Source organism: Schistocerca piceifrons, chromosome 8 (genome assembly GCF_021461385.2).
Source record: "Schistocerca piceifrons isolate TAMUIC-IGC-003096 chromosome 8, iqSchPice1.1, whole genome shotgun sequence".
NCBI classification, from domain to species: Eukaryota; Metazoa; Arthropoda; class Insecta; order Orthoptera; family Acrididae; genus Schistocerca; species Schistocerca piceifrons.
Window position 1 is genome coordinate 458292296 of NC_060145.1, and position 25922 is coordinate 458318217.

Below are 25922 nucleotides of genomic sequence, written 5' to 3' on the forward strand. Positions count from 1 at the left end.
CGTTAAGTGAAGGCCGTCGGCCAATGCATTGCGAGAGGTACTGCCTGAAATTTGGTACTTCGGCACACTGTTAGTAAACAGTGTGGACCTCGGAATACTGACCTCGCGAACCATTTCCGAAATGGAACGTCCCATGCGTCTAGCTCAAGTTACTATTCCGTGTTCCTAGTCTGTTAGTTCCCTTCGTGCGGCCAAAACCACGTCGGAAACCTGTTCTAATGAATCACCCGAGTATAAATGACAGCTCCGCAATGCACTGCTCTTTTATACCTTGTGTACGCGATGCTACAGCCATCTGCAGATGTGCATATCGCTATCGTATGACTTTTGTCACATCAGTGTGTTGTTGCCTTCGAATTGCGCTTCAAGTATCTTGCTCGAATCATAACGCCGGAGTAAGTGATTCCATATTTCCTCGTGTTTCATATAAACCAAGCTGGTTTTCTCGTAGTGTGTTCTGTGTACTTACGTATATTCGTCACAGTTTACAAATCTGTGTGAATTGTTCGATTTAATTGTTTGGATATATATTTCTTTTAGTCTAATTTTATTCGCATACGATTTTCTTAATTTCTCCCATTTAATGAAGAACTCCATGTTAGCAGTTTTTGAAAGAATAGGTATTAACCTTTATTATATCTCGTCACGGAATGAGTATGTAATTGTATTTCGGATGGTGTTGCTCTCACTTGCACAGGGGCAGCGTGCGATTGTGCTTCGCTTTATTACCTGAGTTGGGCGAATGACGAATAGAGATTTAAAACTATTACTCGTTTACTCGAACAGAAACATTCGTTATTCATCCATGAATAAAAGCTTACGATAATAGGTAAATTTGAAATTAAATGACGTTTACTATCCCAATTTTTTGCCATTTATCAAACGAATGTACTTTTTGCTGATTTCAGTTTTCAAAACAACCTTAAAAAAAAAAGGATCTCAACACGCAATTTGAATTGCAAGGATTTGCCTTTGTGACACAATAAAGAAAATACATTCCACACATGTAAAAGAGAATATCGGTGCGTTGTATCTCCTGAAAGCTTATTTACTTTGGGATAACAATAAAGGACTTTTAAATCACAATCTTTGGCAAAAATTGAGAAGTCATCAGTCCCGCTGTAGCTTTGCAAATAATTCGATGTGATTCCACGTCGGCTTTACCTCCCCCCCCCCCTCCCCGCAATTATGTTAAAAATAAAGTTTCCTTTTAACAATATAAAATTATTTGAAACTCGTGACCCGATTTTTCGACGTTTCTTTGTCTACTTCATGTCTGGAGTTTGTTATAAACCTCCATCGGTCGTGGACAGCAACGCAAGTGAAAACTGTCTGGAAAATTAGTTCAATACAAGACTAAAGAGAATTACAATTAAGAGTCCATCAAAATGTATTAATCATTTCCTGGGTTGTGGGATATTAGGGCAGACGAGTACAAAAACAGAAATGTTGAGAAGGATGAATCGTGTATGTTCGTTGGTCAGCAAATAAAGGCAACGGCCACAATGGCAGAGGTTTTTAATAATTTTAGTTCGTGCAAAGTTATGAATAAAAGCATATACAGATATTTAAATGTGATTCTGTAGTTAGTGCATATATTATTGCATATAACTCTTCCTTCACTACATCTCAAATACGTAAGGTTAAACGTCATTTGTAAGTTTTACTTTTTCGGAAGAACTGCGAGGAGCAACGTATCGTAGCTTAATAGATAAGCGTTATTCGATGGAACTGCCTCTCTCATTGTATTTTGTTTTTGATGGTTGGGGTACGGGAGGGTGGGGGGTGGGGGGGAATGAAGTGCCAATGCATGGGACGAATCGTTTCCAGTAATCATATGTCAGACCATCAGTATAACACATTATGACTCTTTTCCATTAAACGTGAATTCTCTCGACAAGCTTTCGTGAGCGAGCTCTAGCGCACCTTTAACCATTTTTTCTGCTTGCAGCAAAGCTGAGCAGTCATCAGAGCAGCAGCGTCTTCCTCGTCCAGTATTCCGAACCACAGTGTTATTGCACAATATTATTGAGCAGTCAAGGGGGAACGTCAATAATGTTGCACAATATTAATGACCGTCCATGTGCCGCTTAAGGCCGTCTGGTAAGTATTTTTATGTAACGTAGGTAAAGCTGTGCTCAACCTGAAGGCTGGTCTGAACCCTGCAATGCTTTTCTAGGCACGGTGATGTGCCCTTGACTTTTTCCAACCTCTGAACAGACTTACACAGCCAGTTTAAGCCGGACCTACATTTAGACATGTACTCCAAAAACACGGTGCAATTTGACCAGTCTTTTTTGTCATTGTTGAAAGGTGAAAGAAGCGATAAATAAACAAGAAAATAGCAGGACCAATGGGGGATCGACAGTATGGAACTTAACCCATTTGAGCCACGGAGGCACAATTCTGTACAAATCGTTTAACAAATTATTTATTAAATAGAAACTGCAATGAGCCAAGGGAACGAAGACTAGTTGCATAGTTCTGTAGATGAGGGGGGGGGGGGGGAGGGAGTGGCCTTCTACGTTATTCTTCATGTTAGTTACAAATAATTCATTTACGAATAAATTTGTTTGAATGGCCTACTTATTCGAATAGTGCCCGTCTCTGCTGATCACTACACCTAACGCTTCCTTCCTCTTTGTGGTCATGGCTGTTAACATTATGAACTGTAACATTGCGTATATATTTCATTTACTCGATTTACTAACGAGTGCCTACAGTGTAGCTGGATTGGATTGTTTTATTAATTATAAACAAAGTAGACAGTTATAAGCAGTTGTCACACTCATCAATATACATGTCTCATATGTTCTGTGCAAAACATGACCCATTATCAGAGCGATTTTAACTGCAGACTGAATTCGAGCTCTTCAGCTTTCACTCCCGCAAATTTAGAGTTTCACAGTTAAAACGACGGCCTTCAATAACATTCAACATTCGATTGTCACTTTACGTTTTGTTGTTCACAGTCATACTCACTCGGTGTGTAATACTTAAATCTCAGGTATACAGCATCCAATTTCTCCATAGAAAACAGAAAATCGATAGCTAAAAATAAATTATCATTCTAAAAACATTCCAACGCTTGTCGTTGCCTCGTGACAAAGCTGTAGAGTGTCCACGCTTCCTTATCAGTGTGGCATGGCCAAGCGCCAGTTAGTCAATTTCAGTGAGTTAGCTCCAAGCGATGGCAACTGAAACTGTTTAGTAACGAGCGGGGATACCGCCGGCCGCGTGCGATGCGAGTGATGGGCAGCGAGCGCTACTCACGCGGTTTCGCCACGCGGAAGCAGCGCTTGCACATTACTACCTCACATTGCAAGCACGGTAAGTAATTGCGGAAAACGTGTTCGCGAGCAGACACGACGGCTTGCTGTTAGCGGTATTACATTTATTAACAATGAAAAGAGCAGAGGAGTTAGAGTGATGACGGAAAATGTGAAGGAACGTGCAAGCAAAAGAATAAAATGAGGAAGGAAAGAGACTCGTAGTGGCCTCTAAAAAACTTTTTCATATTTTTGAAACAGTCACGATCGATCAATCCATATATATATTATAAAAATGTGTGTTTTTTTTGTACCGAGCTTTCTACACACATCCCTTATGGCGTCCTCACACGGCATGACGTTGACGAGGACGCTACGTATGGTTCACGTGATTTCCGCTCTCAGCTCCATCCAGCTGCACTGTAGGCTTTATTTGGATCGCAAACCACACTTTTTTTTTTACGAAAATAGACGCGCGTAAAATAACTGCATTAACTCTCTTAGCCAACCTCGTAGAAGAGCGGAGAAAATCGCGAGGAAGATTCTGGACTACTTGATGGCTCGAACAACGGATTGCTGGTAGAGGAACACTACATAAAGCTCTAACGATATGAGATAACAGTAAACGTTATTTGTTAGCTCAATTGAATTTTCATCCCACTTTCGGTTTTAAATTGAATATAGTTAAGGCATGGTTTCTAATGTCAGTTTCCGCCCGCATAATATCCATATTCTCGATGTTGCATCAACTACCATCACTCTGAAATAACAAACTTCATCACATGTATTTCAAGATCGAGATTCGTTTCGTAATGTCATTCGAATGCAAGAGGAGATTTTTTTCTAAGCTGCTATCATTCGAATAGATATTTACCGGAAAGATCCAAATCTGAGCCAGTCCATAAACCCAGAGATGGGTATAAACTGTATATCGTACATAAACGTCGATAACAGCAAAGTCTTCCAGTCATGTTAAGATTTGGTCGCTGGGGAAACATTCCAGTCGTTGGCATTTGCAACAAGAATTGCAGTAAACACATTTATAATAAATAACATCGACGTTTGAGATAATTTTTCTATTAAGTGAAAATAAAAGGTGAAAAAAATCTGGGTAGGACGCGGACGAGAACCTCCCACCTTTCTGTTCGCAGATCACGACGATATCGGCTACGCTACAGCTTCGATACTGTGTCTGGGTAACACAGTAAACAACAAGACACGCTTTTGATAGAACATCATTGTGCCGTAGCATCTAAGCACACTAATTATAATAGTAAAAACATCAACTACAGGTAGCCTTTTGTGATGTACTGAGATACCACATAAGACAAGTTTGCGACAGTTGGTCCAGTAGTACCGTGGACATCGGTCTGCAGCGAGATCCAATGACGTTGTCCACGAGAATCACGCCCCTTGCAGCGGCAGCGCCACCAGGAAGAGCACGCGCTAAGTAACCGTCGACGAGCCCAAATTGTCAGTTGACAGTCAGTCCTGGTCTTGCTAGGGAATTCCTGCAGAACGTTCGTCGTGTCAAGTCATCGCGTGAGGTAATGACAGTGACCTATAGTTTTTAGTCTTCGGTAGAAGAACAGTAAATAGAATTATCTTGTACTAAAAGACCGCCAGCGTAGAGATTTAAGTGGGTACTGTTGGTCTGGGACTGTTCTCTACATCAAGACAGAAGATTAGTTTTCTTCAGACTTTAATTCGGAGAACATTATTTAGTTTATTTTCATGAAACTGTAGTAAACACAGGACATATGGATTAACCCGCATTCTACAATTGCTGTAACCAGCGTTACCGAAGTTGAATAATATATTTTACTATTCATTATTCTTTGTTGCTTTCACTGTGTGTGTGTGTGTGTGTGTGGGGGGGGGGGGGGGGGGGCAGGCACTGCCCTAGAACTCACCCATCCGTTCTACCATGACAACTTCATAAGCCTTTTTCAGCGGTAGCGAAGTGGACGTCCGCATTCCGTAACACCTTTACCTACCACTTAACCTACCAATATGTGTTTTACAATCTTTTATTATCACAAATCTTAGCTAAACCAACACTTTTTCGAAGAGATCCTGAATTTGTGATGCTTTGAAACAGCTTACATTCATACCGCGTAATCCACGAGAAAGAAACCCACAAAATACCACATTTAACACCATACAGTATGGCAGCTCCAATGTTGTTGTGACGTGAAAAGATGTAGGACCTCATTGTCTGTAGTTCAACCATGCCTAAACGGCCAATGCCGCGGTTGGATCGCGTCCGCACTGTTACTTGAGCCAGGATGGGCTCTCAACAAGGGAAGTGTCCAGGCGTCTTGGAGTGAGCCAAAGCGATGTTGTTCGGACATGGAGGAGATACAGACAGGAACTGACGATGATATGCTCCGCTCAGGTCGCCCAAGGGCTACTAATGTAGTGGATGAGCGCTACCTACGGATTATGGCTCGAAGGAACCCTGACAGCAACGCCACCATGTTGAATAATGCTTTCCGTGCAGACACAGGGCGTCGTGTTACGACTCAAACTGTGCAAAATAGGCTGCATGATGCGCAACTTCCGTCTTTGCAACCACGACACCATTGCACCGCGGTACAGATGGGCCCAACAACATGCCGAATGAACCGCCCACGATTGGCATCAGACACTCTTCACCAATGAGTGTCGCATATTCTTTCAACCAGACAATCGTCGGAGACGTGTTTGGAGGCAACCCGATCAGGATGAACGCCTTATACCATTGCCCAGCGAGTGCAGCGAGGTGGAAGTTCCCCGCTGTTTTGGGGTGGCATTGTGTGGGGGCCGACGTACGCCGCTGGTGGTCATGGAAGGGGCCGTAACGGCTGTACGATACGTGAATGCCATCCTCCGACCGATAGTGCAATCATATCGGCAGCATATTGGAGAGGCTCGACTCTTCATGGACGACAATCCGCGCCCCCATTGTGCACGTCTTATGAATGACTTTCTTAACGACATCGCCCGACTAGAGTGGCCACCATGTTCTCCAGACATGAATCCTATCGAACATGCCTGGGGTAGAAAGAAAAGAGCTGTTTCTGTACGACGTGACCGACCAACCACTCTGAGGGATCTACGCCGAATCGCCGTTGAGGAGTGGGAAAATCTGGGTAACAGTGCCTTGATGAACTTGTTGATAGTATGCAACGACGAGTACAGGCATGCATCAATGCAAGAGGACGTATTACTGGGTAACAGACATACAGGTGTTTACAGCAATCTGGACCACCGCTGAAGGTCTCGCTGTATGGTGGTACAGCATGCAATGTGTGGTTTTCATGAGCAATAGAAGGGGAGGAAATGATGTTTATGTTGATCTATATTCCAATTTTCTGTACATGTTGCGGAGCTCTCGCGACCGTGGTGATGCAAAACATTTTTTTGGTGTGTGTAAATCATTGTACGGCCAATAGAGAGATTTTACGTCATGAACATTGAGATGTGTGAAAAAAATGCCGCATCATGCACGACGTTTTAACACCCCTGTTCTTTACTACTAAGACAGTCGTACAGTATAGTCAACTTGGGAAATCCCTGACACTTGGCTGTGCTTTTGCCAGTTTCAACTGTGATGGCGCAAACGGCTGTAGGCGACAATAGCTGTCTTTAGGACTATGAGGAGTTGTCACAGAGACGTTCGCAAAATCGCGTTGTAGACACGCGGAGCAGTTGTACATTAGTACGTTATGCATATTTCTTTGTACGACTGTTTCATAACTTCAAAAAATCCACTTGTTTCCGTTTCTAATAATTTTTGGCAAACTGAATACCCTTGCGATGCCAGGTCTGTCAGCCAGTAATCAATATAGCTTTACAAAGTTGTGTGCAAATTATTGCAGGAGAGGCATAAAGCCCAGAGAAGTGGGTTTCGAGCATCTACATCAAAGAAGGCGAAGTGCACAAAATGAATATACTATTGACCATAAGGTTAAACGTGTAAATGGAATTGTGTGTCGTCCTTCGCGTAAGTTGGTTTAAGTTACATTAAATAGTGTTTAAGCTTAGGGACCGATGACCTCCGCAGTTTGGTCTCATAAGACCTTACCAAAAATTTCCAATTTTTAAACGTGTTACTGCGGAGGAATTTCTGCAACTTTATTGATAGAATGAAATACTATTTCTGCGAATACTTCTGTTTTTCTAACAGGGAACTGGACTTCAATCCCAGCAAGCATTATGTAAGTATTCTACTGGTGGATTTGTTTTCAAAAAAATGCCATAATAAACGAGGCGTTTTGAATCCAAACAAGAGTAAAAAAAGGTACGCTACATTAATTTTTTTTTTTACGAAAAATGAAGTTTCAGGATTATACTACCCAGTGATTTCATTCACATCACACTGCGAATGAATGATGCGTGCGAGGAGTACTAACAAACGAAAGCACCAGTCAATATGCAGGGCAGTGGCGGGCAGACGTGTGGTGTACGACAGCGTGCCACCAGAAAGTACGCTACGACGCTCTTCCACTCCCTGCAAGCACGACGGCGCTGCTTCAGTCCACTTTGTAACTCCCAAAACATCTTCAACTGATCCCTGAACAACCGTTAGTTTATTGATGGTTTTCACATTTAAATTCGATATCTCGGAGCCGTGAATCAAAATTGATAATACATAGTTTGTCAACTTCCTCTTTCAGATACAATGCGTGTTTATTATACCACACAAGCGCTATGAGCCATTTTCGACACCTTTTTTGCTGACCATCCAGTTATTGTCAACTGTCTCAAAAACAGGATTTTTTACTTCACTGTTGGTTTGTGTCATTTTTTTCTCTATGGTTAATTACATATTATTTTGGAATCATTATAAATAATTTTCAGTCGTACTTCAAGACTTGGTGTATAGGTTGTTACATTAAATGTAGAATTATATTTGCACCAGAGACAAGAAGTTCGTCGTTGCACTGGTGTGATGTGTCAGTTTTCCCAGTTTAAGCACGTGTAAACTTAATCAAGTCCTGCTGAGTTATTTTCATGCCGATATCGGAATTCCGCAGCCAATGAAAATTAATTTTACAACTAACAGTATCTGAATGAGTACGTCAATAACCGGCCAGCACTCCTGCTTTACACTTTAGATGCAACTCTCACTAAATTCCGAATCGTAGCTGTATCAACTTCACTCCGTTCAAATTCTTAATGTAATGATCCACTGATACGGAAAGTCATACAATAACCAAACTGACGCCTCTGCTAAATTTACGTATCTGTCAAAATCATTACCAGTTAACCCTTGTCTCTGTTGGGTCCGCTGCTGCTACGGAGGTAGTGGAAAGCTGTCGCCTTTTAAGGTGAAACGATAACGTTCAGGGGGACAATAGGATAAAAAATTATCGTGTGTCTTTTTTTCTCCATTCCCTCACTTTGCGCAGTTTTCAACCTAGGGAGTAGGTTTAACAGCCATACAGTTTCTTGGTTAAACATCTGTCGCCAATTTTGAATTTAAGAATTCAGCCGTGCACTAAAACACGAACACAGCACAACAGCGTTTTCATTTTCTCTTCGTTTAATGTGAACTTATATTTTGGTTCGAAGCGGCAGGTTAAATCCCGCAGGGCTGACGAGTAACGAAACATGCAGCAGCACTAGAATATGAATAGGAGGCCGCAGGGCAATGAAAAGTGTGGATTTCGTCTGATGTAAGACCGATTTATTTTGGGTGCATTATATTATAAATGACTTCCTTGCGAACAGTTTTGTCTACCGGTTGCTTCTTTGTGTGTGAAAAATGGTAAGCTTTTAGTAATTTAACACCAGGCAGCCCTGTATGTCTTCTCATAAGTTGCTGGATGAACCGGTTCGCCTATCGACTCGGTGAAAGAGGGGCGAGGGTATACCTTGAACACCCACTTTCTACTGTTAAGCTAAACGTTGAAGTTTCCAAAAACCATCGCGACAGAAGCTGTCGACTGCAAGAATAATGCTGACCGCAAGTACTTCTGCAGAGCGCCTGAGCTTACCAACAAGTGTGCTTAAGACAGTCCACAGTCCAGTGTTAATCTTTCCATCAACTCCGCTGTACACATGTGATACATCTTGTCGGAAAGCCAATCTCTCAGTTTAGACCTCAGATGAAAAATTTCTTATTTCGCAGAGCACATGCCTGTGTTTCCATGTACATATGTTTCCACACATGAGCAATGTAATGAGGCCAAACATACAGACAGAACTGCGAAATTATCACTGAATAATCATATTGCATACAAAGATCGCAGCTCTAGCAAAATAAATCAAAATAGCGTTAGTTCTATTCATGAGGCAAGATATAAAATCTGCGATTCTGCTCAGTTATAATACAAGTGACTCGGTTGTAATACTGGCATACGTAATGTACTAACGTACTATGAATTCGGCTCGCTCTTGGTTGAAGTGAAGTGTAAGGGCGAGTTTACAATCATGAACACATTACCTAACGACATCTCTTATCGTCGTTCATCGCTGTGTTGCTTGAGTTTTTTTATGTTTTGCCAGCGAAGTTCAATACTATACAAGAGAAACAACAAAAGTCAAGGAAATCAGAAGATATTACGGCTCGATTTTATATCTAGGAACCAGTGGGAGTGTACAGTTGTAAATTGTTAGAAACAGACTCAAGTGTAAGAGTGGTGATTACTCCAAGCTCTGGTAATCGGACCCGATGCTTAGGTAGAGGGAGAATGAAAAACTTTGAATATCTACGCGCTGTGAGCGAAGAGTTACATTTCTCCAGACTTACTAAAATGCACGAAATAGTTTGGTACAGAAAATCGTAGACTCCGGAATAAATATTTTTAAGTAACCAAAAGATGCGACTGCTTAACGTGAATAATTTACAAACATTTTCTGATCATACGTTCCTTGAACTTAATTGGTTGTTAATTATAAGTATCGGTAAGTTACATACTTATTTCACTTTAATGAACCCATTATCGGACGATGAGGATGAACGTAAATACACTTCATTGGTCTACGATACCGGTTGTGACATGGAACAGCGTTTTGGATAATACACTGTCCCAAGTAATGCAGTTATTCATGGAATAAAATGTAGCACGAGACGAGGGAAGGGTAAACTCTCACGAGACCGGGAAATTTAATTCAAGTATCGAAATCACGTGAATGCCCCTTTGCTTTAGGTTGTGTCTGCTAAATGAACAGCATATGTCGAAAACTGAGAACCTACCAAGCTTTTTGTAGTAGGCTTACGGAATGCCAAAACACAAAAGAAACGTTTATGGCTACAGTGTGTATACATTCGCTACCACTGAGCAAGTGACCGCGTAAAAATTAATCGTTTGTTGCATCTGTACCAGGATACTGTATGTTATTTGGAGCGCACTCCATTTTCCAAGTCGCACACGGGAAGCCGACCACGTGCTTGCCCCCACTACTTAAATAGTCCGGCGACGCAGAGGTAAGATTCAGCAGTAAGCAAGCTCGCGTACAACGCGTGCTTGCCACGACGCTCATGGAAAAACATGACAAGATGAAAATTGGAAATACGGAGAAGAGTGCAAGCAGTGTGGCGTACTTATTTGCTTTTTCGTCTGCACACGCAAGTTCATTAAGTATTAACTGCGTTTCGAAGTACCCTAGTTCAATACGTGGTTACAGATACATATTTATTCCACTGTAGCCAGCAGAGCTTCCAGGCATTTAATAAAGCCGATAAGGAAGCACAATGCAAAGCGTCATCTCGATTTTGCATCAGTGATATGGTGGATTATACTCATCTGTCGGTATACTGTACCAAATCAGCTGCAACTAAACACAGTCTACCGGCAATCGTGAAGGAGAATCCGAAGAAGTGGTCTCTAGGTTGTAAACAGCACCTTAAGGGTTTGTCGGCATAAATGCGAGAGAGTGGACAGCTTGCTGCAGCGTGCCACCCACAGGAAGCCATAGCTGTGCCCGGGTGGTGCCTGGAGGGGATAGCGGGGAGTGGGGACAGTTGTTTCGCTTTCCTCCTCCCCCTCATTTTCTTTTTTGTAAGCACCTGTTCACCATCACGCGTTGCCGAATCTATGCCCGGCCACAGCCGCAGGGGCGCCCCTCGAGCCCAGTTTTGGTAATCGATAAGGCACATCGTCACAAACTTTATTCGCGCTGCAGGCACTCCCCCCGACAACAGCACAGCCCGGCACACCGGGTCAGCGGCACGTCGCACACAGAGGCGGGCGGCAGAAGGGCTGCTGCTGTCGCCAGGTAGGAAAACAGGTGTGGCGCCTCGTCCGTCGCTGCATCGCCGGCCGCCGCGGTGGTGGGAAAGGCGTTTAGTGGGGGCACAGGGGGAGGGGAGCGCCGCACGCACTTGTGGGGGACCGGCCGATAACACGGCGCCGCCTGCCGGAAGCGTGCCACACTCTGACGCCTACTCACCACGGTCGAGGAAAAGCGTCGCGGCAGTCGGCTCGCTGACATGGTGATGTTGGTGTTGTAGTTGCTGCTGCTGCAGCTGCTTCGATCGCGCCTCCTGCAGCTCGACGTAGCGCGCGGCCTCGATGAGCGTCTCGAGGCTCATGGCTGGCCGCGCGGCGCGCACCCGCGTGCCGACCGCTCGCGCTCACGCGACTGTCCGGCTGGCGCGCTGCTGCTGCTGCTGGCCCGGCGGCGCCGGGGCGGAGACCATGACGCCCCCGACACCGCGTGCTGACGCTGCCACGCCGATACACGGCGCCTGCCTCGCGGCCGGCCGCGCGCACGCTCGCCCCGCGCAGGCGCAGTCGCCGCCCGGGCGCGCGCTCCGCCTGTGCCAGCGCCCAGCCGGCAGTGCCGGCCCGGGACCGCGACTGCCGCGCCGCGCCACGCGTTGCCAACGGCGACTGCCAATGATCTGCAGGGCGGCCCGTGACGTCACAAAGGGCGACGCGCCACCGCCGGCCGCGCACGAGGCACGCAGCCGCCGACCCGGACTGCCATCGCCCCCTTTCTCTACGTTAAACGGACGGAGCGCGCCAAAAACTGCCACCGCCACAAACTCCGGGAACACGATCGTTCGAGTCCCTCCTTAAATCACTTCTACTACGTCTGTCACACGTGCACAATATCAGACACCCGGCTACAAACACATTCGACTAGAATCGTTACACGTTCCGTACTGGACAGGCGGGTGGAAACCGCAAGTTATCAACCACCGCGCCAGCGCAGTCACAAACGCGCGCGAGCGCACAGTTCGAGGTCGCAGCGAAATCGATCCGCATGCAGATCCGTTTTGCTTTTTTGCCCTGCCTCGCCGTCGCTGGCACGGTGAGAGCTGCTCGGCGGTCGACCCTCCTCACTGCGCATCAAACTACTGCCATGCCGCCTGCCTGATACGGTTCACGTGTCCGGGCCCGGGAACCGACCAATAGCGCAGCTCGGCGTGACGTAACAGCGGCAGGGCGTGTTCGCTGGCGCACATTTCCCGGCGCCCCTCTCCTGTCGCCCCTCCTTCCCCCACCACTCTACGCGGCCGGGCACGCCGGCTCGAACGGCAGCGGGGCAGAACCCCCTACCTCCTGCCTTTTGTCAGACACTTGGCCGGCTCGCAGCTTCGAGTAATGTGCTGCTCTCGGCGGAAGAACGTTCGTGAATCGGCGCCCAGACAAATCGGGTTTCACTAGCGAAGCCATCGAGGCGAACGGCAATCGCAGTCCGAGCAAGTCACGCTTCGAGAGAGAGAGAGCGAGGGAGAGTTTGCCCCCCACCAGAGCAAACACCTACCCCCTCTCCCCACCCCTCGCGAGAGCCGTGTCATTGAGCCCGGGAAGCGAGGGGAAAAAGCTTCTGCTGTCACGTTCCGCGGCTGTCACATGGTAGCGCGGCGTTGCCGCATCCGCTACACAAACAAAGACAGGCAATCGATGCACTTCAAATATAGCCGGCACTGTCATCGGAGACCTCAGAACGGCGTCATTTACGTTGTACAGTAGAAAGAGAAAAACAATAATCCCATAATTTCATTAATGTGCGCTGGCACTGGTTTGCAAGTACATTTGTGAACGTACACTGTTTCTTTCGAGACAAAAATAAATGGCTCACTCTTAAGTATATGTAGACATAATAGAAATGTTTATGTAACTGAAAAAACATTTCCCCTCACCTTTGAGATTGAGTTCCACGATGAAAACAGGCCGAGTAAATGTAACGGCAACCGAACGTAACTTTAGAGAAAAGAATATTTGTAGTAAACTAAACGTGCCAGAACCACTGCAGAAAAAAGAAGGCTGCTTGTCTAAAGTGCTTGCTACAAATAAAAATTATTTTGCACAATTGCATTTCTAGTATAAGCTAAAAGTGTATTTTCTAAGGAGTATTTTCTAGAGCACAGCTTTGTATGGCCACACCAATCTCTCGTATCCCAAAATTATCGTGCAGATGTGCAGGTGTCATCATTTGTAATTATTGGACAATTGTGTGTGTGTTATGAAAATTCCTTTTCATAAAACAAATAATTCAGGAAGTTCCATGGATGATCCAGTCATTTATGAGAGACAAAATGTATTGTGGACTCATAAATCAGCCAGTATTATAGTTCTATCAAAGCTCTGAAATTGTTGTACATTTCAAATGAAAGTAATATGGCTTGACTTATGCTGTGATTGGTACTAGTTTGTCGCAGTCTTCAAGTAAAGCATTCGTTCAAATAACTCACAGGAATTGGCAGATAACTGTTACGTTCGCTGATGGATTCTCTGCAATGTAAACACACCCAATGTTTGCATATTAGCCCCCCCCCCCCCCAAACTTCAGAATCATTGTGTAAGTATAAGAGACAACCATTTGTCTAGAGTAGGCAAACGATTTACCGCATCATTCAATGATGCCAACTCATGCCACATAACCCAAGTGTCCACATTACTTATAAAGTAGAAATAGAGTACAATGATATGGAACAGGGTTTCAAAAGGAATTTGAAAAAGACTAAGGAACATAAGGAGAGTGTGATTATATAGTAGAACTAATTCATAAACAACATACTGTGCATAAATGTTTTTAATGTCAAAGTGAAAAGTTCATTGATACATTGGCTGTTCACATTTATGAAAACAAAGATAATTATGTAGCTATACAACCAAATTTACATCAATTATGCCCCACTGTCGTCTGTCACAATAGAAAATTTTATTATCGAGCATATAATTTCTTCCAAATGAATACTGCAACAACATACCACAAAAGTAATTTACTGAAACAAATAAAAATTTAGGCTACACTGATTACCAGACAAGGCATCAAACTACTTCACAGCAACACGTGACAACTGCACTGAGCTTTGTAGTTCTCATACTACAGAATTGTTTATTTATGAACACACCGTGGAATGCCTGACTCTACAAGTGAGACATATATTTAATTTTCATCCAAAATTTATTGTTTCTCCAATGTGTGTAAATAAAGTCAGAGCACTGCACTGACTTGATACCAATATAAACAGGATGATTCAACCTATTTCACTATACCTCACTATACACCACTATTCAGGCATGCGTGTGTGTGTGTGTGTGTGTGTGTGTGTGTGTGTGCGTGTGTTTCTGTTCAGCTTAATTTCTTGCTCTTTATCCATCAACTATGCACCTGCAGGGACTTCATACATTCTATAACAAACACTTATCAATAAAATTACACAGAAAATGCCACAAGCTATGAGAATATCAGCTTCTTCCTGTCTTTTGTTAGGGTGTGTTGTAAGGTCACTGTGGGCATGAAATTAACCATGAAGCCTCCAGTAAATTTATCATATATAAAGTGTAACAAAAATACTTGGGCAAATTTTGGTTTTTTACACAAAAAGGAAAAAAAAGTTATAGGAACATGTCTGGAAATGTTTGTCTGTCTATAAAACAATTATGTGATGTTACCAATAAGTCACCACCAGTCCTCTATGGAAAAGTGGTTGCCTTTCTCTTATTTTACATATTTTCCATCCAGGAATTTCCATTCTTGTTATACCAATAAATTAATCTTATGATGAAGAAGTCGAGACCTTCTGCAGAATTGTTTAGTTTGAGCATAATGAGTACAGAGCACAGAGCACATTTTGGTTTCAGTGTTCGAGAGGGGTGGGTCAATGTTGTGTGAATAAGTGGTTAAGACCTTTGGATTTTTATCCATAGGATCTCCCAAAAAAATTATTTTAGGTAACAGATACTTCATATGATGAAATACTGTAAGTGCCACAAAAACCTTCCAAAATCTCTGAAAAGGCACGACTCTACACTGCTGAGTTCATGTGTGCACAGAAGTGAACTGAAAGCATTTCAATCACGTTATACACATCGATAACACCGATCCATTCATATGAGTAGAAAATTGAAAATATACTATACACCCTTATACAAGTTCTATTACAATAAAAAACTGAACATCTGGACACATGTTTACACAACATCTTTCCCTTGGTTCAAGCTGAGGTAATCCACTCCCATAGTATGGGCAAATATTTTTAATGCACATGTCTGGGTAATCAGTACATTTGGAATAAGCCCAACTGCTAATCACTGGAGTTTTGTACTATATGTATAGGCACCAGGTTCAACTTCTCAATTTTGGTGGGCATGGTGAAATGGTCACTGACCACAATTTTCTAAGCCATTGTTCTCATTATTAATGAGAATTGTGTGTATACGTGTTACACAGTGTGTAACAGCTATAAAATGGTGTGACAACTTGTCTCCCCTCAGTGAAGTATTAGTCCCACTATGTGACTTTCAAGCGACTGGTTAAACTTAATGTCATTTTAGAATTAATTTAATATGTATAATGAACTCTTTTTTACTGAGTAGCACACAGATTGGTTCACAATGAATTTCAAATGGAAGCATTCACACAAGACTGTCAATGAAACAAAATGGGTTGGAAAAGAATGTCACTGTCAAGATTCCTCAGGAAGAAAGTTTGGATACTGACATCTGTTAACACCAGGATTATAGTATTCTCACCATGTTCACCGGTGTTGTAGTAGTGGATTTTATGTTTTGGGGTATTTGTAATTGGTTATGTGGTACACTGTGAAGGTCGCATGAAGACTATGTTTTTCCTTTGAGTGTGTTATGAGACTCAATATCCAAAAAGGAAAAAAAGATTCAAGTTTTAAAAAAAACTGGGTCTGTGACAAAGCTTGCGTTGTTCAGAAATAAAAACAGAAATAAATAAATGGGTTATTCTTGATAAAAATTGTTTCAACAGTGAGAAAGTCAGCTGCACTGAGCAAGAAATATAGTCTTTTATGTTATATTTTGTAATTAGAAACAAAGTGTGATGTTTAGAATAAATTGTTTCATCTGTTTGCATGCATGTATGTATTTTCTTGAGCAACTAAATGCCATTTGAAATGTATGGAGAACACTCTTCTTATTCTTTCAGTTCTCAACTAGCTGTGTAAATTCTACGTTATGACCTCTCTCAAGAAAATCCATTGTGAATTTTCCTTTGGTCATCAATAAAATAGACTTACCACTGCTAGTTCATTGCAGCTGGCACTATATTTAGACTTCTTGTAAGAGAGGAGATTCCCTATAATCCATTTTTACTGTATAGCACTGGCCTGAGCATTGTGTCCTATTGATGTTCGGTCAATTGTGAACATACAAATAGTTGATGCTGACATTCTATTACAGGATGGTTCACAGACATCCGCTGTGAATCAACCTTAACAATTTCGTAAATAATTCTGGCAACTGAATAATAAATAAGAAAATGAAACACAGCATCTTCAGCTACAAATAAGAGAGAAGCTCATGTCATCTTATTTATTAGAAGAAATGACTGTACTTACTATGAGTACTTATGATACATATTTCAGATATGCCTGTGTTGCATAAGGTATAGGCCCTAATACAAAAGAGGTGGTTCTACTTATAAGCTGTACAACTGTTGAAATACAAAAAATGGGCAGAAAGAACGAATAAAACAAGGTTAAATCTACACCTTTCTGTGTTTTAATGCAACCTCATTCAGGTGGAAGAGAGATATGAAATGTAAGAGTAGATAATAATATATACAAGTACCTAACATGGTTTATAATTTGGACTGATTTCCTTGCTCCATTTGTCAACTCATAAGTAGATGCTCCTCTTCTGTGCCAAATATTTTCTTTTTCCATTTGTTTTAAGCTGGATAATCTACCTTCATTAGAGAGACTGACCCAATGTACTGAACATACAGATTCATCAGCAAAAGGAAAGCACGATTTCTTTTCTTTTTATCTAAGCACGTTTCACCAAGACCAATTGTTTTACTGGTGGGCAACTGCATTTGTTAAAAGAAAGTCAAATATTTCATGGGCAGTCATATTTCAGTACAAATATTTATGCATGCTAAACATTGGCACACAGTGTAAGATAGGAAGACATTATTCTGACTTCAGATCAGAATTACTTAAAATCTGTACAGCTGAACACCTTAGTACAAAATTGTAACAATGATAGAACAGTCCATGGTAGAACTTATTGTAGGTTTTAAGATCTCATGTTTTACTTACAAAACAGCATTCTTTTATTTTCATTCTAAGAGTGCCCTACCTACCTTCCTACACTTCCTCCTCACAATATGAATTTGTCATTAATTTAATAATTCTAAGGAAGGATTCCATTACCGACTAAGGTTGTTCACATATATCTGTTTCAGTTCTACCTTTGGCATATTCTCGAACAAGGCAGCCCTGTTCTGACCTTCACCTTTCTTCACCCAATGGCCATATACTCTGAAGGCACATGCATCGATCACCTGTAACAAAGTACAATGTGTAGCCTAGTGTACCATTATAGTAAATACATACATACATACATATAAACTGACATTATTTACCATCAGCCATCTCCTCCGACCCCAGAATCCTACATATACCTACATACCACATTGCTAACAAATATCAGCAGCTGTGCAGTATGAAACTTGAGTTTGGACATAGCCTCTGACACTACCAATGCAGTAATACACTGAAAATTTCGCTTTAACTAACTGCAACACATGAGCTATCTAGAATGGAAAGAGGCAAGTCCAATACAAATCAAGAAAAAGTTAAGGAGGTTCTACTTCTCAGCTGTACAAAAGATCAAATACAAATAAAAGGGCAATAAGAAACAAATAAAGTAAGGTTAAATCAACTGTCATGAAACCTTATCTCTGGTGGCAAAATTATCTCAAAACTTGATGTGTATATTAAAAACTGTAGTGATAGGCTACCTATCTGGTAATAAGTGACCATGACTGCAGTAGCATCACACATATTCACTGCAAAAATAAATGAATACTTGAAACTTCATTTTTACATTGAAAGCGAAAGACTAATTTTTTGATGTAAACGAACCAGTTATTGTAAAATATTTGATTTGCAGTCAGATTATCAATACTTACCACGAAAATTTAAAGAATGCCTCATGCTAGTGAAAAATTGTGTAGAATTTTAACATGGATCAATTGTTTTGATGTCATTAATACTGAGTAGGGCACATAAGAACAGTTGCAGGCCACAGGAACAGTGTACAGTTCAATGCCAATGCTATGTGATGTTAACTGATTACAGAACTGTAGCAATATCGGAGTGGAAGGATATTTACCGATATTTATGAGGCAGTAATAAAATGGTGTTGCTGCCGTACATAGTCAGCAGGTGGTGCAAGTACAAGCAGAAACTGAAACATGACCAATCTTCCCAGAATAAAATTTCATGCTCTAGCACTGTGTTTGGTGATTTGAGCCTTTCTGATAGATTAAAACTGTGCCAGTCTCCAACTAGAATTTGGAACTATTGCCTTTCACAGGCAAGTGCTCTGCTGACCGAGCTATCTGAGCATGCAGCAGCACTCCTGTGAAGTTTGGAAGGTAGGAGATGAGGTATTAGTGGAAGCTGAGTTGTGAGGGTGGATTGTGAGTGCCATGCTTGGACAGCTCAGTCAGTGGAGCAATTGCTCACAAAAGGAAATGGTACCAGGTTCGAGTACCAGTCCAGCAAACAGCTTTAATATGCCATGATGTTTCATGACCTATCTTTTTACCTTCTTCAACCACCCCAGGGTACACATGCAGCCATCATCCAGTGGAGTCATAATGGGGAACTTGACCACTAGTGGAACTCAAACAACTCATATCAATTTATCCAACACATGTATTGCACTTGGGAGAACTCTCCATTCCCTGAACTGTATGTCCTTACCCTACGTATTTCATATCGATCCAAAACGAGCATGAGGTGGTGTCTGTAGGCTGGTACTTGCCATCATTTTTAATGTTAGAGTACCATCCAGTAAGGCATTAGAGCCTGTGGCTATTCGCATACGGACAACTATGGGTTTTACTTTCTGTAATATCGGACTCCAAATTAGTGAGGTGACATATCAAGAGGTAGCTAACCTCATCTATCAGCTAACACTGCCTTTCCTTCCCCCAGGTGACTTCAGTAACAACAACCGATTGTTGGGCAGTGTTAGTACACCAGAACACGTCAGTCTAATGGAAGAAGTTATCATCGATTTTGACTTAAGTTTATTGAGCAATGGCACTTCATTACAGTGTGCCACACTGAACCTATTCTTTCGTTGATCCCTTGATCTGTAGCTCTGGCCTCCTTTTCAGAGGAGGGGTACATAGTGACCCATGTGGGAATTATGAATTCCCAATCACGTTCCTATTAAACCATTATTAGATTGAGTGCCCACCACAATGGGCACTCAAGAAAGATGATTGGAATGCTTTAAAAATTGTCTTACCATGAGCTTCTACTCTACAAGGAAATATTGATGGCATGCTACACGATACTACTGCACTACTAATAGTAACAGAATTAAATATCCCCGTTATCTCAGAACTCTTCACCAGAAATCAGTCTCATGGTGCATACAGGAAATAAACAAGGCAAAAAAAGATTACAGGGTGGTACTCCAACAGTGGAAAACTTTATTATTTTTAAAAGGTTTCATGTTTGGGAATGTCATCTCCCAACATACTAGAAGAAGGAATATTGGAAAAGATATGTCCCCACTGTAAGGATTTGTGCCTCTTCTTCACAGGTATGGGCTAAGCTGCATTACATTTACAGGTGCTAGCTAGCAACCAGCATTCCTCAATACTTTTAGATGGCAATGTTCATACTGATACTACTGTTACTACAGAACACTTCTCAGTACACTTTGCTTGAGCATCTGCATCTGACAGCAGTAAGAGTAACAACCTGTCCTTCACATCCGAAACTATATGCTGCGCCTTTCAGTGAATGCAAAGTCCCCAGCACTCCACCCCTTGGCCAAGACACTGCACTGGTACCTGATAAAATCCACAATTAAATGCTATATCACCTCTCTGTGGATTTCTGACATCACATTCTTGTAATATTTAATCGTATCTGACGTGAGGGTGTTTCTAACCCATTGGAGCAAAATCCCAATTGTCCCAGTCTTGAAACCGAGCAAAAACCCTTATGAAACAAACAGCTACAAATCCCTCTATCTCAGGAATGTTCCATGTAAGGTGCTCAAACAAATGGTGAACTGGCAACTATGCCTGTCTCTCGAATGAAGGGGGCCTTTTGTCCAAACTCCAATGCAGATTTCAGAATGATCAGTCCACAACTGACCACTTAATTCACATAGAATCTACTACATGGACACTTTTCTCCCATCACCAGCATCTCACGTTATCATGTCCCTAACTCACTGTACGAGAGGAATTTTAAGGTCCACCTTCTGAATTTCCCCAGAATTTTACATTTCTTCGGTTGTTATTGACTTAGTCGCCCCAGTCTACAGTACCCTACTTACACCGCAGATGCACATCCCGCAGGGTTCTGTGCGAGTGAACCATTTTTCTAATAGAGATAGACGGGCTTACAGAGGCTATGGGCCTACGGTCTCTCAGTCCCCATATGTTAACAGCTTTTGAATTAACTTCAGTTCTTCAACTATAACTTTTGATGAATACCGGAAAGCACAATCCTAGCCTGCACTTGTGCCTTCCAGTTTTCCAGTTGCAAAATGGCTCTGAGCACTATGGGACTTAACATCTGTGGTCATCAGTCCCCTAGAACATAGAACTACTTAAACCTAACTAACCTAAGGACATCACACACATCCATGCCCGAGGCAGGATTCGAACCTGCGACCGTAGCAGTCGCGCGGTTCCGGACTGCGCGCCTAGAACCGCTAGACCACCGCGGCCGGCTTCCAGTTGCAAAACATGTTTAATACACTTCTGCCAACACTGAACTGCTCATCCACATCCAGAACATGACATTCACAATGAACAACTCAACACGGTAGAATAATCTCAATTTATGCATCTTTTATATGTTGATGTGACTACCCCAAATTTGCCAGTTTATAAAGAAGTGCCAGCTGAAACTCACAACCTTCATTTATCTCACTCACATATCCTGGCCTGTGTACTGTTGCCCCCTCTTGTGTCTGTACAAAGCTCTCATTTTGTCTCTAATGTATTGTGGGAATCTTGATTATGGATCACTGGCTCCACCACTGCACCATTGTGGGGTTCGGCTCACGACTAGTGTCTGTGGTCCTTTATTCTGATCTCTTCCTTTCTCCATTGAACCCTCTTTTGCCAGAGTGTCTTCACAGGCACCCTCTCCACCTCCACCTGTGGTGCATACCTCACATTCTTAGAGATCCACCTGGAACTATCATATGGACCAAAGGAAATAGTAGATTCATAATTTGCTCCTCTCAGTTTGTGATGAGTTTACTGGTTCAAAAGTTAGTCTTGACTCACAATCCAAAGACTGGCTATGCTTTCACATGTTTTGGCAGTCACAAACAGCACTGCCAACCATATGAGTGCAGTGCTATACACCAGAATTAATGGCCTTTATCCAAGCCCTAATTACACTTTGCCTCAGATAAAGTTCCTAATCTGCAACCAGTTTTTCGTTCCTAGTGTCAGTTGGGGAGGATACTGCCACTGTGCTGGTATATCTGTGTAGCGGCAAAAATCTTGCCATCTAGTGGACATCTGACACACTGTTGGGTACATGCATACTAACTTACTAGTCTTCTTACGCCATTTATCATTTTTTTTGTTATACATTTATAGTTTAGTTAGTTGAACCTTCATATGTTTAAACTGAAACATTTTGCTCTTCCTGTTGAGAATACTTTAAGCAATGCTAATTCTATAGTCCTGATATTATAGTAAAAATTAAACAGAAAATAAACACACTAGTTAAGAATTCTGCACTTTTTTCCTCGTATCCTGTGGTGGATGGGCCAGAAATAACCTTCAGCAGATGTATGATCAAATATATAATATCGTATTATTGTAATTATTATTTTCCATAACATGATAAAACAACATATTAACACTTTGTGACTTGGGTCTACCTTTCCTGTATCATTTCACTAACATTAATCTGTTGGTTTGTTCTGTTTTTCACTGACATTCAGTTTCATACTTGGCCTCTCTTCCATTGCCGTGCTAAAGGTTCATAGTTACACTTCATTTAAAGTACGAAGAACTGCTTATCTTTCTTATGGTAGTTTGTAGGTAATGTGTTTTACACAGTGAGATATTAGTGTTTTGTGATTACAAGTTCGGCCACTGTGATAGGTATCATCTCAGGCTTCCACACGGTACAGTCCCAGATCTCAGCAGCTCAGTCTGTCTTGTGCACACATATCTTATACTTGTGTAAGTCTGCACTAATTTCAGATCTCTTATTTCTTTATAAGGTCACAACATTATCAGTAAATAGTTTTTTGTTGCTCTTGACTTTTTAAATGATCCTTAGGTGACAATGCATTTCTTAAACTAACGCAATTTGTAATTTTAAAGCTTCAGATTCTACGTACCACTTCAGTGGTGCATTTATAGCACCCCTTGTAAACAAATTTCATTTTTCTTGTAATTCCTTGTTTAGCCCTTTCTGTTCAGCATGTTCACCCTAGTAGAAGCCCTTTGACTTTTTTGTGTTTATAAATGACCCCACTGTACTTGCTTCTGCAGCTTCCTCTCTTCAGCAGTCCTCTTCATTTACATGTATGAAGAATATACCATCTCACACATCACTTTTTTTTAATAGGATTTTCTCTGTCACCTCTCATTCCCTATTATTTTGCCTTCTAAAATATCTTGTAGAAAAATGTAAAGATAGTTCTTGTAATTCTCCTCCAGAACCACATATCTGCAGCTTCAAGATGAGCTTTCTCCTGATTTGCTTACGTCCAGTGCAAGCTGATGTGCTTGTTCAATAGAAGGTTCTTATTTTGAAAGGCACTTTTAGTCAGTGTTATTCATCTCTTGATTTCCTCGAGGCATCTTGATTACCTCCACAATGCTACTGAGGCAGTGAAATTTGGTTACTTCCTCAAGTTGCCCACTGCCTATTTTTATGTCAGTCTTACCTCCACCACCTTTCCTGTGCACAAACATGACATTTGCCTTCTAGATATTTATTTTCAGTTTTCTTTTCACTGTCTCTTGATTTTTAAGCCTTTAAGCATTTTAGTCAGTTTTCTTTAAGTTTGACACTATCACAATGTCATCAGCAAATGCAATACAGTGAATGTGAATACCATCAATCTTTATCCCTTTTATCTTTCCTTTCATTGTTGTTATTTCCTCCCTGATGAACATATTAAATAAATAAGCTGATAGAAGACACCCCTGTCTTATTCTCCTTTGATTTTTTTCCTTCCGTCTGGTTACTGTTAACATCCAGTTCAGTACGTTGACTTTTGTGTACACTCAAAATTAACTGTCTGTTCTTCCAGTCAAGTCCTACTTTGTGCATTGCTTTTTAAATGATAACTTGCAATCAAGCATATCAGATGCCTTTTGTCGGTGAATGAATGCTATATATCTCCAGAAAGAGATTTTCACTCTGCAGTGGAGTGTGCACTGATATGAAACTTCCTGGCAGATTAAAACTGCGTGCCGGACTGAGTTCGAGTCTTGGTCTGGCACACAGTTATAATCTGCCATAAAGTTTCAGTGCTATATGTGTTTTCCTGTTTACTTATAAATCTTCTTTCCAGAATTTGGCATAGTGCCAATATTGCTTCTCTTGTTCTCTTCCCTGCAGTGAAGCCAAATTGATCATTGGCTAAGTTCCAGTCTATGTTATTTTTAATCGTATCTTTATCTATTGACAAGAATATTTTTGACACACAGAACAGATGGCTGGTGTTCTCTGATTCATACAATACTTTGCATTTGTCCGCTTGGGTAATGCAGCAGTTCTACTTCTTGTGAAGTCAGGTGACATGATAGTAGCCATGGCAGAATCTAATTGGAATACTTTATTAATATTTTCTCAGCTTACAATTAGTAGCATCTGAAGGTAGCTTTCTCCTCTTGCAGTGCCAGTTTTAATTAACTCCATTTTTTTGCAGGTACCTCATTTATAATCAAAGGTCATTTGTTTCATAGCATTTGAAGACAGGTCAATTGATTATATTATCTCACTCAGATTCTCTCAATATGTATGAGTCTAACAATCATCCTTTTCTGATTTTGCTGCAAATTTCTAGCCCATGTTCTATGTCAGTGGGTTATAAAGATCAATAAATAGGAACAGAAAATGCTCTAAGGGAGAATTGAAACCAGGGCCAGAATCACAGGATGATAAATAAATAACAAATGTTTGGGGCATCAGGCTACTGCTGACATTTTATTCAGCTGTTTATCCTACTCATTTTTAATCATAAGTTTCAGACTACATCTCCAAGGCTTCTCAAGTTAAAGAATGAGAGCATATTATGTTCAGCAACAGGCAGCCGAGATAAAAACTTTGCTGCCTGACATGGGGATGGCACTAGTATTTATTAAATTTTGTTTTTATTGTGTTCATACATTTTGTGCAATGATTTTAAGTTGAGAGTCAATAATGGAATATTCCACTTTTATGGCTGTTTTGAAGTTGTGCAATGTGCACTTCATTCAAGAGTACAAACTTAAAACAAAAGAAAATTTGTGGTTGGAAAACATTTTGAGTCCAGTGAAGACGTTATGGCAGCTGTAGATAGGTATTTTGCAGACCTTCCAGAATCACACTTAAGAGATGGAATTTTACTACTCATCAGACAAATTCTGGACAAAGTGCGCTGCCCTGTACGGTGACTATATTGAAACGTAAATGCATTTTGGCCTAAAAACAGTCTGTCACTGCTAGGCCTAGGACACTGGTATTGTATGTAATGAAAAATGAACACAGGATATCTATTTCCAGGCTCTTCCCCCACCTATTGTAGCTCACTCTATTTATTTATTAACAACTGTGACAAAGTTCTTAAAACTAAAGAATGAATTATTTCACTGCCTCTCTTATCAAGTGACTCCTATAGTAGAGGTTACAAGTGGAGAAATGTTTTACAGTCCAGGTAGTGATATGGCTTGCAAAGAGATATTCCTCACTGTTTTCATCTAGTGTGTTGCTTCAGAAGCCCCCTGCAATCAGTTGGTTGCCAGTGTCTTGCAGTACTACACTTTGGCATTTTTTTCGGTGAGAAATGAACCATGGATTGATAAAAATTATTAATAAGCAGAATATCCAGCACAGCCCATGTTAAAGTAGAATGCATTATTTTTCTTCTGTGTCCTAATATTAGGTAGTGATGTACCCGAAATTTGTGGACTTCTTGAAGGAAATGCCTCCCAGCCACATATACCCAGAACTTACACCCATATATTAACATGTTTTGTCTGTTGTAGGTGACAACCATGTTT

The 25922-nt window shown here is 41.5% G+C and overlaps 1 protein-coding gene across 5 annotated transcripts in view; it reads right to left on the reverse strand.

Annotated features, from left to right (window-relative positions):
- Nucleotides 1–14228: 14228 nt before the first annotated feature.
- Nucleotides 14229–25922, reverse strand: part of LOC124711247 (phosphorylase b kinase gamma catalytic chain, skeletal muscle/heart isoform) — a 133248-nt gene continuing 121554 nt past the window's right edge. For all 5 annotated transcript variants that reach the window (XM_047241215.1, XM_047241213.1, XM_047241217.1 and 2 more), the window contains one exon: nt 14229–17978. In XM_047241215.1, coding sequence (XP_047097171.1) covers nt 17844–17978 — 135 coding nt within the window. In that variant the 3' untranslated portion in view covers nt 14229–17843. The remainder of the gene's footprint in view (nt 17979–25922) is intronic.